Source organism: Orcinus orca, chromosome 1 (genome assembly GCF_937001465.1).
Source record: "Orcinus orca chromosome 1, mOrcOrc1.1, whole genome shotgun sequence".
NCBI lineage: Eukaryota > Metazoa > Chordata > Mammalia > Artiodactyla > Delphinidae > Orcinus > Orcinus orca.
This window is the reverse complement of record NC_064559.1, coordinates 111729991-111744167: the sequence shown is the minus strand read 5'-3', so window position 1 is coordinate 111744167 and position 14177 is coordinate 111729991. Positions and strand designations below refer to the sequence as shown.

Here is a 14177-nt window from a genome sequence, read left to right as displayed (position 1 = left end):
TTTCATTGCCCTATTTCCTGAACAATAAAGTAAGCTTCAGTTCTCTGGTTCATCATTGTATCCTCTAAACCTAGGATAGTGACTGAGATAACAGTAACTACTTAATAAATGTTCATTGAAAGAATGAGTTATACTTATTTAATTAAATCTAAGACAGTATTGACTGTGTGATACATCATTATTTATGTACCAGCAAGAAGAAAATGTTGCCATTTTCACTGTGACATAGGGAGTTCCTTGGCGATCCAGTGGTTAGGAGTCCGTGCTTCCATTGCAGGGGGCATGGGTTCCATCACTGGTTGGGGAACTAAGATTCTGCAAGCCGTGCTGGCGCAGCCAAAAAAAAAAAAAAGCAACACGCTATGACATAATACTTTTATTACTTAGAATTTTATATTTATTAAAAGAGCCCTTTTAAACTAATTTAGACCTAGTTTTTTAAAATTATGTCACACTTGTGTGTATATAAAGCAAAAAAAAAAGCAAAGTAAATTAGTTAAGGTATTCCTAAAACTTCTTTACTAGTCCAACTCTTCTGAATCTCTTTCTTTTTAGTAATAAATTTGAACATGTTTTTATTTTTTATAAAATTTATTTATGGCTGTGTTGGGTCTTTGTTGCTGCGTGCAGGCTTTCTCTAGTTGTGGCGATTGGGGGGTGCTCTTCGTTGCAGTGCGTGGGCTTCTCATTGCAGTGGCTTCTCTTGTTGCAGAGCACGGGCTCTAGGTGTGCAGGCTCAGTAGTTGTGGCTCGCGGGTTCTAGAGTGCAGGCTCAGTAGTTGTGGTGCATGGGCTTAGTTGCTCCGTGGCATGTGGGATCTTCCCAGACCAGGGCTCGAACCATTGTCCCCTGCATTGGCAGGCGGATTCTTAACCACTGCGCCACCAGGGAAGTCCCTGAACATATTTTGAAAATGCCATACATCAAGAGGCACCATAAAAAAATAAAAAACCAACAGACTAGGAGAATATATATTTGCAACATATAAAACTGACAATGTATTATCATGAATGTATAGTAAATTAATACATATCAATCGATAAGAAAAAAATCAAAGAAAAGGAAAATGGAGGAAAGACTTGAATGTCTATATTAAAAAAATCTCTGTATAGGCAAATAAACATTTGAAATTATGCTCAGCCTCATTAGTAATCAGGGGAATGCATGTTTGTTCTGAGATAATTTTAGGCTTACAAAAGAATTAGAAATACAGCACAGAAAGTTCCCATAAACCCTTCACCCAGTTTTCTATTATGTTAATCTTACCTCACCATAGAACAATTTTCAAAAGTAGGAAATCAACATTGACCCAATAATATTAACTACAAAATTAATTCGGGTTTCACCAGTTTTTTCTCTAATATCCATTTTCTCTCCTAGAATCAAATCCAGGATCCCATCCTACATTTAATACTATGTGTCCTTAGTTTCCTCTATCCTATGACAGTTCCTCAGCTTTTCCTTGTCTTTCATGACCTAGATGCTTTGGAAAATATTGGTCAGTTATTTTGTAAACCTCCCTTAATTCAGTTTTGTCTGATGTTTCTCTTGATTAGATTGAGGTTATGCATTATTTGGAAGAATGTTACAGAGGTCATGTATTCTTGTCATTGCATTGTATCAGGGCTTATATGATGTTGAAAAGTATTATTAGTGATGTTTACCTAATCAATTGGTCAGTGTTGTCTGCCAGGATTCTTCATGGTAAAATTACTGTTTTTCCCTTTACAATAATTAAATATTGTGGTGGAGATACTTTGAGACCATACTTGATTGAACAGTGTCCTGTCAAAATTCATGTCTACCCAGAACCTCAGAATGTGGCCTTATTTGAAAATAGGATCTTTGCAGATATAATCAAGTTGAAATGAGGTCATACTGGACTAGGGTAAACCCTAATCCAACAATCAGCGTCCTTAGAAGAGGGAAATTTGGACACAGAGACATATAAGGAGAACGCCATGTGAAGACTGAGAAGGCAGAGATTGCAATGATGCATATGGAAGTCAAGGAATGCCAGGAATTGCCGGAAGCTAGAAAAGGGGCATGGAACACATTCTTCCTCAGAGCCTCCAGAACCGACCTGCCAACACCATGATTTCAGACCTCCAGCCTCCAGAACTGTGAGAGAATAGATTTCTGTTGTTTTAAGCCATCCAGTTTGTGGTAATTTGTTATGGCAACTCTGGGAAACTGATACAGAGACTATGCAAATATCCTTTTTCTGTTTGAACTTTAGTCCACTTATTTTAGCTTGCATTGGTGGATCTTGCTAATAAATCTCTTTTTTGTCTCATAGATGTGCAGGTTTTTCCACACAGAAGTATTCTTGGGCCACCAAGAATACTGGTAATGCAGAATTTCCTGAGTGTTTCATTGTTGTCTCCAGGATTTTATTCCAAGCTGCCAAAAGCCACTGTGGTAGGCAGAATTTTAAGATGATCACCAAGATTCCTATCACCTGGTACACTTGCCGTGTATAATTCCTTCCTCTTGAGCATGGGCTGGGCTTGTAGATCTTAGAGGATATCACTTATATCTCGTCAATGGCAAAAGGGATCACTGCAGATATAATTAAGATATCTAATCAGTCGGGTTAATCAAGAGGAAGCTTATTCTGTGTGGGCCTAACCTAATCAGGTGAGCTCTCTCTCTCTCTCTGTCTCTCTCTCTCTGTCTCTCTTCTTCTTCCCCCTCAGTGGCTGGAGACTTTATCTTGGCCATACCGGCAGCATGTGGGATCCTAGCTCCCCGACCAGGGATCGAACCTGTGACCCCTGCATTGGGAGCACAGAGTCTTAACCATTGGACCACCAGGGAAGTCCCCAGATGAGCTCTTAAAAGGGAGTCTAGAGGTAGAACGCAAGGGAAGTCAGAGATGATCTCCTGTGAGTTCTATACCTGCAAGGAAATGAATTTTGCCAGCAACCACGTGAGTATGGGAGAGGGCCCAGAGCCTTAGACGAGATGCTAGCCTCGGATGATACCTTGACTTCAGCCTTGTGAGATCCTGAGAAAACCCAGCTGAGCCCTGCCTGGACCTGTGACTTACAGAACTGTAAGATATTAAATAGGTGTTGCTTTAAACTGCTAAATTTGTGGTGATTTGTTACATAGCAATAGAAAATGAATACAGCCATACTCCAAATTCTTATGCTGGCACTCCTGATTTTATAGTAAGTGCTAATGGAAAGTTCACAGAAAACAGCTAAACCCCCATTCCTTTCTCAAATTGTCCTTAGTTTGTTGACTGAAATATCAAGAACTTGACTTCATCCAGTCACACCACCAGGAATGCAAACCAATTTTCTTATGCTTAGAATCAACTAGATGACAACCCCTACATGTATAAGACATATCTCAATTTCAGAGACATTAAAGTATGAAATAAAAATGAATCTTAGGATCAATAACATACAGAAATCCATTTCTAGGAGGCTAGACGAAATGTTGAGTGAATTGTAGTTCATCGAAGCTCTGAAGGTTCCACTTTCTCTTAGGCATTCTTGGAGAGTGACAAAAGAAAAAGCATCATCTGCTTTCCACTATGAATATTAGTGGATAATAGTCCTTAATTCACTTTGAAAGTTGCCATGAGACAACTGCAAGTGAAATAACTGCAGAATACGAAATACAACTGCTTATAGTGAAACGTGTCTAATATCAATGAGGTAGATGGAGGAAGAATTAAAAATTAGGAGTCAGATATTAGCAAGGATTTTTTTAAAAAATGTATAATTTTATTATTTTATATATATGTATCTCTTAACAATATACTGTAGTCACATGATGAAATCTAGTACATCAATGAAAATGAATGACAACTATATACAACACAATGAATCTTAGAAACATAATGAAGAGTGAAAAAAATCAAATCCCCATAGACTACGATACAGTCTAATACCACTTTCATAGAGCTCAAAAAGGAGCAAAACTAAAAAATGTCACTTTAGTGTTATACACATATTTTAGGTCTTTTCTCATGTGATAAAACTATTAAAAAGAGGGAGCAGAGGGGTAGAGACAGGAGAGGAGCACAAATAAATAAATGTAACATATGGGTAATGTTCTATTTTTTAAATTAGGTGATGCATTATTATGCTTGATAATTTGCATGTCACATCTTTTTATGTCAAAAATTACATTAAAACATAAGGGCAAAATTATGCATAATGTGTTGACAAAATTTATATTTGCATTGTTGCTTTTTAAACTATGCTTATTTTATCAGTCAGCGTTCTTAATTATAGTCAATTCAGGTTAATTTTAACAAAAAGTGATTTTATTAAAAGCTAATAATCCTCAGGTAATCCTCAGGATCTCTGGATAGCCAGAAAACCAGAATTAGAGGCTATACAACCTCTATAATCACTTCAGATAATTGCTTCAGTGAAGACCCCACTGTGTCCACTGGGGCAGAGACACTGCAGCTTACACCATTGACTTTGCTGACACTGGATACTGAATGTTGTCAGTACAGCCACTTGCTGCTCCTTCTGTGGAGGTGGATGTAGTAGCCAGTGTTGTAGTCACTGCCTTTATTCAAAGAATTCAGCATAGTTCCCTGCTTCTTTGTATCACTAACTTTTAAGGCAGAGGTATCTTCACTGGCTGCAAAGTGGCTGGGAAAACATCTGACACTTTCAAATTTTTTAGGAGGGAGGAAGGCTCTGCCTCATTAGGTGATGGGTTCCCTAACTACAGTATAGGAGTTAGGATAATGGGCAGCCTAAAAAGAAATGTCAGATGTCTTCCGCAGCCCATTCCTTGGCCACTCAACACCAACACACTCCTTTGGCTAATGCTTACACTTGTTAAAAGCTATTCAGTGTAAGAGGACTTGTGTCAGACATTGTTAGCTGCTTTACCAATACTGTTTCCTCTTTGCTAATAGAATACTGATTTTATTTGTGGCAGCTATGTCCCCAGCCTCCTTTGCTGCTAGAAGTGACCATGTAACAGGTCAGGCAAATGACAAAGGGAAGTCTGTCTGGATTTCTGGGAAAGCGTTGCTTTTCCTCATAAAAGAGAATACATATAGCTGGCATACGACATTTCCCTTTTTTTTTCTGCCTTCAAACATGGACATGACTTCTGGTAGAGCAGCAACCTTCTTGCAACAAGAAAATTGCGTGAAGCCTGAAAAACAACATGCTAAGGAGACAGATTTGAAAGACAGAACTGCACCCTTTCCTGTATGTATCAACAGTAAGGATTGTTAAGCACTGATTAAGCATTGTTCTTTTTTTTTTTTTTTTTTTTTTGTGGTACGCGGGCCTCTCACGGTTGTGGCCTCTTCCATTGTGGAGCACAGGCTCCGGATGTGCAGGCTCAGCGGCCATGGCTCACGAGCCTAGCCGCTCTGCGGCATGTGGGATCTTCCTGGACCGGGGCACGAACCTGTGTCCCCTGCATCGGCAGGCGGACTCTCAACCACTGCGCCACCAGGGAAGCCCTAAGCATTGCTCTTTTCAGTTGCACGCACATACTCTCAGCTACACCACTCTAAAAAACAGATGACAATTATGTCTCATTCCTTAAGACTCCATTTATTAAATTCATGATATTTTCTAATATGGGCTGTGGTGTATCTTTTGCACCATTAATAAAATAGATTTTCCTCTCAAGAACCACTTGAACTCTGAATAGTATTTGGCATTTAAGGGAATCTTAACTTAATGGTTAAGAATATGTTTAAGTCTGGGTTTGAATCTTGGTTTCAGTTTGGAATAATAACAACCTCCTCGTGCCTGAGTATCTGTAAAATGAGGTACAGCTGAAATGGAGATTATATAATAACTAGAAAGCACTAAGCTTTCTAGTTCTACTCATTTTGTCTCTATTGGATTCTCAAGTTGTAAATAGTCCCTCCTCTGTACTCTATACATCCTTATATTGGATTTATCACATTGTTTGCCTCTTCTACCAGATTTTTCTTCAAAAACACTGTCAACGCCTCCCCCGCTTTTTAAAATTCGTAACTTCAAATCAAGTGCCTAACATAGTAAACTAGACAGTCTCAAACTAGTGTCCTTAGAAGTTATCTGGGATGATTATTAAAATACAAATTCCTAGATTCCATCCCCAAAGTTCTATTGTAGTAGGTCAGTGAACCACATTTTGAGGAACACTGAAATAGATCTTCAATGTTTGAATCAAATTATGCATAAGGTATTAATATAAGGTAATAAAGGTAGGTATCAATAATATTTACGCATTTTTCCAAGATACTTCCAAACAGTTTTAATTTTATACTTTGACTTGTAATCATGTAACTTATGATTTCTAACCATGAGGAAACCTCTAAAACCTTTCAGAAACAACTATTTATAGTTATCTGAACTACAATGTGATAATTAGAGAGTATTTATGAAAAACGCTGTGTACCTGATAGGTTGCTATATAAGTGAAAAATAAACCCTTGCACTTCCTATAATTAGACTCATTACTGAGTAAAATTAGCTGATATTCTCAAAATGAGATTTTTATTAGAAAAGATAAGTTTGTACTAAAATTTTGCACATCAGTCAAGTTCCATCATCCACTGCAAAATAAACTTTCATACCCATTCAGACCAAAGTCAAGAACATTCCTTCTCCCCTTCAATTTTCTAACTACACACTATTTTCATAGTATTAACACCAGCTAGAATTCACATTATATAGGGTGCTGAGAATTCTTGAGGCTCATGCTTCAAGCTTTTGATTTACCAGGGGGAAAAGTTAACATTTAGATTTATCCTGATATCTGAGATGTAAAGAACTTTACAAACAACTCTAAAGGAACATAAAGCAGATAAAGGGACACCATGTTATAGTTTAACAGGCCATTTGATTACCTTATCATTTTCACTGAAAACTGGCCATGGCAGCTGACCAATGGTATAGGGTACCTGCCTCCTGAATGGAACTGTGGAACACAGAGTGGCACTTAGGACATATACCGCAAGGCAAATGGCTAGACTAAAAGTTTACATACTCTTAGGAAATGAGATAAAAACGTCCACACTTCGGGTGGAAATTGTTCGCAGGATTCTGAATAGAAATTTGACAAATTCAAAAATGACATACCGATTCATTACAGCCTACCATTTTAGGCAAAGTCCTTTGGTATTACTGGGATCAGATGCTCTTAGGATATCATGGAGAAATTCTGTTGTTTTATTTGGAGTTAATTCTTTATGGCTGTACAAAAAAAAGGTTACACCACACAAAGCACTAACAAAAAACTCTTTCTAGTGATGTGTCTCTCCCATGCTTTCGGTTACTGGGAAATATTGACAGGTTTAGCATTCATTATTTCAATTATTTTGGGGCAAACCTAAATTGATAGTATTACATGAAGTAATTTATAAGTTTGAAATGTGAGTAAACTGAGATGGGGGAGTGAAATGATGAGTGGGCCTAGCTGACCACTTAGCATTTGAATCTCAACACAGCTTCTATGAATGTAATAAACTCTCATTAAGTGATACAACTTTGCTTCCTGTGAAAAATGGATCTAAAAAGAAAGCCAACTACTAGTACTAGTAATGAAAGATATCCAAGTAAGTGATGGTTCTTAATTATAAATGAAAGTTATATATAAACTGTAGAATGTAGTACCTAAGAACTATGGTGTGAATAAACCAATTATATCTTCTTCACACTGGGTAATCTACCCAAGCTGAAGATTTCCTAGTAGGACAAAATTGAAAAATTGACTACTAACATCTAATAGAATAAATAAAAGTTACTTTTAGCATCTGAACTAAGAGCACATGTGTGTGTAAACACACACAGGACAAATTTTTCAGCATTCTTTGAACAATACAATGATTATCCTACCACTAGTAAAAAAACAGTTGACTTATTTTCAAGTATGTTTCCCAGGGACTAGCAATAGGTTCTCTCAAATTAAGAGTAAAGACACCAGGCCATAAAGTGCCAACTCTTAGCACCAGAGAGACTTAAAACATCAAAAAAGGTGAATGACATTACAAATTAGAGAATCTGCCAATCTACTTCTGTGGAATTGTATTATTTTTCTCAAATGGAAACAAATCCAGGTTTATGCCAAATATATTGAAAAAGCTAATCTCTTTTTAAAATTTTTAAGAATTGCAATTTACAATCCTATATAAAATAAAATTGCTGGTTTATAATAAAATGCTCTAAGTTTCAGAGATATGAAAGAACAAAAATGAACTGAAAACAGTTCATATAAATTGAGGCCCCAGAAATGAAAATTAAAAGTAGTCTCTTAGAGAAAGGAATGGTGAAACTCAGTGTATTTTAGTGAGTATTTTCACTAACGTACCCCAAAACTGTTTCGTGGACAGCCACTTTTGACTGCGAATTCTAAACTGCCACTTGATACATTTAATCAACGTTAAATCAAGTCTGAGGCAAGACACTGAATGGACAATACTCGAATAGAGAGATAATAACTTCCTTCCTCGATAAACAATCTCTAGCCGTCATTCACAAGTTGAATTATTTGATAGCTTGGGAAGCAGTGTCCATTGAGTTTTCCTTCCTGACCCGAAGAGACTCACTACTGATGGACAATAATTCTCGAAGTTCCTTATTTTCAAGCTGGAAAAAAAAAGTATATGTTCATTTCAGGTATTTTGACTGTCAAATTGCATCAGAACACATTGTTTTGGGCCTGAAACAGAAAGCATATTATTTTAATTTTAAAAGTTTTAAGGAAACAAAAGAACTGAGAATTTCCTAAAATTCTACTTATTTATTCATTTAAAAAACATTTACTGAGTAATTTCCACATGCCACGTGTTAGGACTACACAGAAAAAAACAAGGTCCCTCTCCACTTGAGGAATTCACTGCTTGTCAAACTCTTTATGGTTCCCACAAGTTTTAGTATTGTTTCTTCTATCTTTCAAATTCCTAATAATAATTTCACTCTGCTCAATCTTCTCTCCTAGACGTCCTACGGTTTTGGAGAAAGGAAGGAAAGGGGGAAAAGAATCACTGGGCACACAGCCAGGTGTCACATGCGTGTCTTACATCTATTATCTCACACAATAGGTAGGGTAAGTACCATTGCCTACATCCGTGTTCTCTTTGAGATGAGGACACTGGCCCACAAAAGTCCAAAAACTTGTCCAAACTTAGACAACTTAGATGTGGTATTGCTGGGGTCTCAATCCAATGCCCCTTAAAATATTAAGTAAAATTTGTCCCACATTTCCTTAGGCTGTTTCCATAAGTGAGATAAATTAGGGACGGCGTAGACAAGATCATTCTATCATTTTACCTAACTCCTAGCTCCTAATTGGGACCTTGCCACTCCCTTTGATTTCCAGGTAGGGCAGTTTGCACTCTTCATCCTTATTCTCTCTGCAGGAAATTCTGGGAAGCCACAGCATTTTCAGGTTTCACTGAGAGTTAGAGCCCATGGTCATTAAACCTTGTACCATATAAAGTGCTTCCCTCAATACTCTGTATCTCTCTCCTAGCATTTATATACCATTTCATACCAAAATACTACTAGTCTTATTCCTTTCATTAGACTCTGAGCAGGGACCCTGTCTTTTTCTCTCTAGTATTTCTCAAAGGGCCCATGACAGCATCTTGTAATAAGGAACATTCAAATCATCTATTGCAGGGGTCCCCAACCCCCGGGCCTCTGATGGCTTCTGGTCCACGGCCTGTTAGGAACCGGGCCGCACAGCAGGAGGTGAGTGCCAGGTGAGCAAGCGAAGCTTCATCTGCCACTCCCTATCGCTCACATTACTGCCTGAACCATCCCCCCATCCCCACCCCTAATCTGTGGAAAAACTGTCTTCTACGAAACTAGTCCCTGGTGCCAAAAAAGTTGGGGACTGCTGATCTATTGTAATGCTTTTCCTTAACAATTTTATGGGCACACTAACACCCCAGGCCTTTCTTTGTAAATTACTCCCATTTTTAATCAAAATATTACAGAAAATAGCTTTTAAAAAAAATCAAGACTATCCAATAAAAATTAATTTAAAAAAATCAAGACTATAAGACTTATAAAATAGACTGCAGTCCCTTGACTTTGTTTCCCAAAGGCAACCACTTTTAATATTTTTATCTATTTCTTTTGGTATTTACTTCCATAATTCTACATAATATGCCCGGTACTGCTATTTCCTGATCATGAAGTTTAGACATTGCCTATTTGAGTTCTTTTTATGGCAGATGAGGCACCTTAGCTCACATGTAATCTGTCCCTTCCACTCTCTCTACCCTCTCAATATGATATCTCAATTTCTAGCTAATACACAGTTGGCATTTTCATTGTTTGCTGCTGATTACATTTCCTTTCTTGAAAAGGGTATGGAGGATGTATTTTAATTTTAAATCAGACCACAAAGGAAACATCAGTACATAACAGTGATAATACAGTGATGGCGTATCTTCCAGAGTCTGAAATCTCCGTAAAATATTGTGAACCTAAAGTATCAACAATCTTACCTCTAACTGTGCTAGTTTTTCCTGAATCTTACAAAATTGATCATCATCCATTTGAACTGCTTTCCTCATCACTTCTCCCATTTCACAGATTCTGTCGATCTGACTCTCAATTTCCTGTGAGGATATTAAGAATAAAAAGGTGAAAAAGTCATCTTTTTTACAGATAGGAAGTTCATGAAAACATGTGCATTATGATGTTAAAAGTTCATTTAATCTGTGGTACAGAGGTTACAAAGGAGTTTCACTACAATCTAAGTCCTCAGAGGTAAAGCCATAATAAAGTTATCTTGTGATATTCACAGATAATTTGTTTTCAAAAGATCAGTTCTAGTCTAACCACCCATTGGACACTGGACACTATCTCTAAATGGCTGTTTAACTTAAATTTGAATACTTTTATTGGCAGGAAGCTTACCATATTCCAAAGTATCTTATTCTATCATTGGACATATCTCTTAGCAAGTTTTTCATAAAAGCTAAACTCTGTCTCCTTCAAGGATCAAGTTTTCTCCTCTGGACCACAGATTATTATCTTGTCCAGATGTAACCCATTCACATATTTAAAATATCCCTGTGCCCTATGACTTTAGTTAACTGAAGTCATTAAAATGCTTCAAGTGGGATCTAAGATGAAACTTATCTTCCATAAATTCCACTGCAGTAAATAGTGAGGTGTCAATCTATTAATCTAGGATTAAATGATATAGTACCTGTGAATGTACAATGACAACTCTGAAGCACTCTACAAACTTAAGAACAAGTACTCAGTCTCCCAAATTAAATCATAAGCAACCAAAGTATAGAAACTATGCCATGTCTTTTATTTTTTTAAACCATACTTCTCTCTCCTAACAACATAGTATGATGCTATGTAGTTCAGTTTAATAAAAGTTTACTGACCCCCTGCTATGTGCCAAGTACTATGTTAGGGATAAAAGATGAATTCATGCTCCTTACAACCAAGGAGCTTACAGACCAGTGAAATGTACAATAATAACTACCCAAGTATTTACTGAGCACCTTCAACACTAACTGGCATTCTGTTTGGTGGAAGAGCTAACTAAGCATTCATTAACATCTTGAAAAGAGATCTTGGTGAAGGGGGGAGGAACTTTAGTCTTACTCAAATAAAAGGCCCTGAGCAGCCCTTTACCCCCTTCTTTCTATTCATATCTTTACAAAGCTATAGTAAAACCTACAGCAAATGTGATAAACATGAAAGGAAAACAAGCTTACTTTTCTTCAAAAGCAGACACACAATCTAAAACAATTTCAAGATTTCAATTCATTTAGAATGTATTCATCAAAGTTTCTTACTGCAGAGTGAGACTGGTGAGCTTTCAGGACTGGTTCAGCATCCACTGCTTTTTTAGCAACGATTAATTGTAACATCTGTTTCCGGTATTTGCTCATGATGAGTTCCAAAGCATCCTGGTGTTCCTCCAAGGAAACCCATAGCTCTATCAAAAAAATAAAATAACTTGGCAGTGATGTCTGAGAGATACGTCCTAAAGCCAAACTCAAACAGTTGGAATTTTATGACACTTCATGTAACATTATGAATCCAAAGTTGTAAATTAGTGTTTAAGTCCACAGAACTCAACAGTTATGGTCTATGAGAAAAATATCTTTCTAGGCAGTGGCAGCATAATCTGGTAGAAACAACACGGGATGTGGCCTCAGAAGACATGAGTTTAAGTTTAGTTCTGTGAGTCACTAGATTACGACTCTTAAGCAAATCATTTAACCTCTCTGAGCCTATTGCTTATCTGCCTTGTAATAATAAAAACCTTGCTTGTCTACCTCAAAATGAAGATGTGAGAATGTAATGGCATGATACACGTGAAAGCCCTCTGTAAACTGATATACAAATAACTATTCATACTACTATCATTAATAATGTATTCATCAAGCCCAAGAATATACACCCGAGGATACGATTTACCTCTTCCACCTTGCACAAGGAACATAAAAAAACCTTCAATCTTAGCTTTAATGTTTATTTCAATTAATATTTAAACATTAAATTTTAAGTCCTTGAGGATATTCTCTTGTTATGCAAGCCTCCATGTTGGGACACCTAATAAGCCATGCAATAATTCAACTCTACTAAGCACCTCTTTGATAAGCTGCCTTTAAATAAAAAATCAGTAAGACCTTGAAAAGGGTAATGTAACAAACTTTACTGATACTGGGCGAGCACAGGCTAACTTTCCTGTTAAAAGTACTGACTTGGGAGGCGAGAATTCTACCACTGAACCACCAATGCCCCTCTCTGACTTGGAAATACATACAGAATGTGCGCTTTTGTGAACAGTTTTGCAAGAACTTATGAAATATTACTGCATATGAAAAAATCATAACTACACAAAAAGGCCTGACCAACCTCTGTTTTCCTGCTGCAAGTCTCTAATCTGTGTATTCTCTTGGGACAGCAGAATGTGAGGTTTGTATTTGGACATGTCCTTTATATCGGATGCATCCTCTTGATACTGGACAAACAGAGACAGACTAATCGCGCATTAAAGAGAACAGCCGCAGATGCAACTTAATAGGCAGGAGGCAGAGCTTCAGGGCAGCATCCTCAGCCCCGACCCCGCAGAACGTTCTCACCACCGCCCTCTTGGACCAGGACAAAATTCCAGGCCGAGTGCCCACTCTATCTCACCCTCCACCCCTCAAGTGCCCGGAACCCGAGGGCACGAACCCCTACCCTCTGCCTGACCTGGTCCGGAAGCGCTGTCCCCGCCTCCCGCATAGCGGCCACCCGCCGGTGCAGCGCCGCTGATTGATCCACTAGCGACTCGGCGGCTGCATCGTGCTCCCGCAGCCTCTCCAGTAGAGTCTTAGCGTCTGTCAGAATCTTCTCGATGGTGCAGCTCATAGCGGCCCCAGGACGACAGTCGCAGAACCGCTCACCTGTGCGAAGAGTTCAGATCTCCCTGAGCCGGTCTCAGCTTTACAGACGTCACTTCCGGGTACGTTTAAAAGGCGCCTCGGTGGTAGCCGCGATATGCGCTTGCGCAGTGGCAGCCTAGGCGACCGGTGACCCGCTTCAACCGGCGGCTTTCCTGGAGTCTCGCCCAGGGCACAGCCCTGGAAGCCTGCCCTTGCCCCGCCCTTGGTTTCCTGTTTCCACAGCCTGGTGGTCGAGTTGTGTTAAAGCTGGGCTAGTCCGAGTTTCTCCTTTCCCTACTGGTTTTGATTGATGTGGATTGTTATTGTAACGGTTTTTTAAAAAAAAAAAATTTTTTTTAATATTGGTAAAATACGCATAAAATGTATCATCTTAACCATTCAATAGTAGTAAGTACTTCAGGTTGTTGTGCAGTCATCGCTACCATTCATCTCCAAAACTCTTTTCATCTTGCAAAACTGAAACTCTGCACCCATTAGACTTTCCCTATTCTGCCTTCCTCCCAGCCCTAGGCACCACTATTCTACCTTCTGTCTCTATGAATTTGACTACTTTAGTTACCCCATACAAGTGGAATCATATAATGTGATGGCTTATTTCACTTGGCATAATGTCCTCAAGTTTCACACAACGTTCTGTTCATCCATTCATCTATTGATGGACCCTTGGGTTGCTTCCACCTTTAGGCTGATGTGAATAATGCTGTTATGAACACATGTATAAATATCTGTTTGAATCCCTCTTTTCAATTTTTTCGAGTGTATACCCAGAAGTGGAATTGCTGGGGCATGTGGTAATTCTATTTTAAA

General features: G+C 38.2%; 1 protein-coding gene across 2 annotated transcripts; it reads right to left on the bottom strand.

The window, feature by feature from the left end:
- Window positions 1-5240: 5240 nt before the first annotated feature.
- Window positions 5241-13422, bottom strand: SIKE1 (suppressor of IKBKE 1). 2 transcript variants are annotated; one of them, XM_004263228.3, is made up of 5 exons: window positions 13177-13422; window positions 12838-12943; window positions 11769-11911; window positions 10452-10565; window positions 5241-8580 (listed from the first exon to the last, which is right to left on the bottom strand). In XM_004263228.3, exons 1-5 carry the CDS (start codon window positions 13333-13335, stop codon window positions 8479-8481), a joined length of 624 nt encoding a protein of 207 aa, XP_004263276.1. In that variant the 5' UTR covers window positions 13336-13422; the 3' UTR covers window positions 5241-8478. The 2 variants fall into 2 exon arrangements, with proteins under 2 accessions (XP_004263276.1, XP_033291948.1); XM_033436057.2 differs by lacking the exon at window positions 5241-8580 and adding an exon at window positions 8715-8937 and having other exon boundaries at window positions 13177-13421.
- Between the last annotated feature and the right edge of the window lie 755 nt (window positions 13423-14177).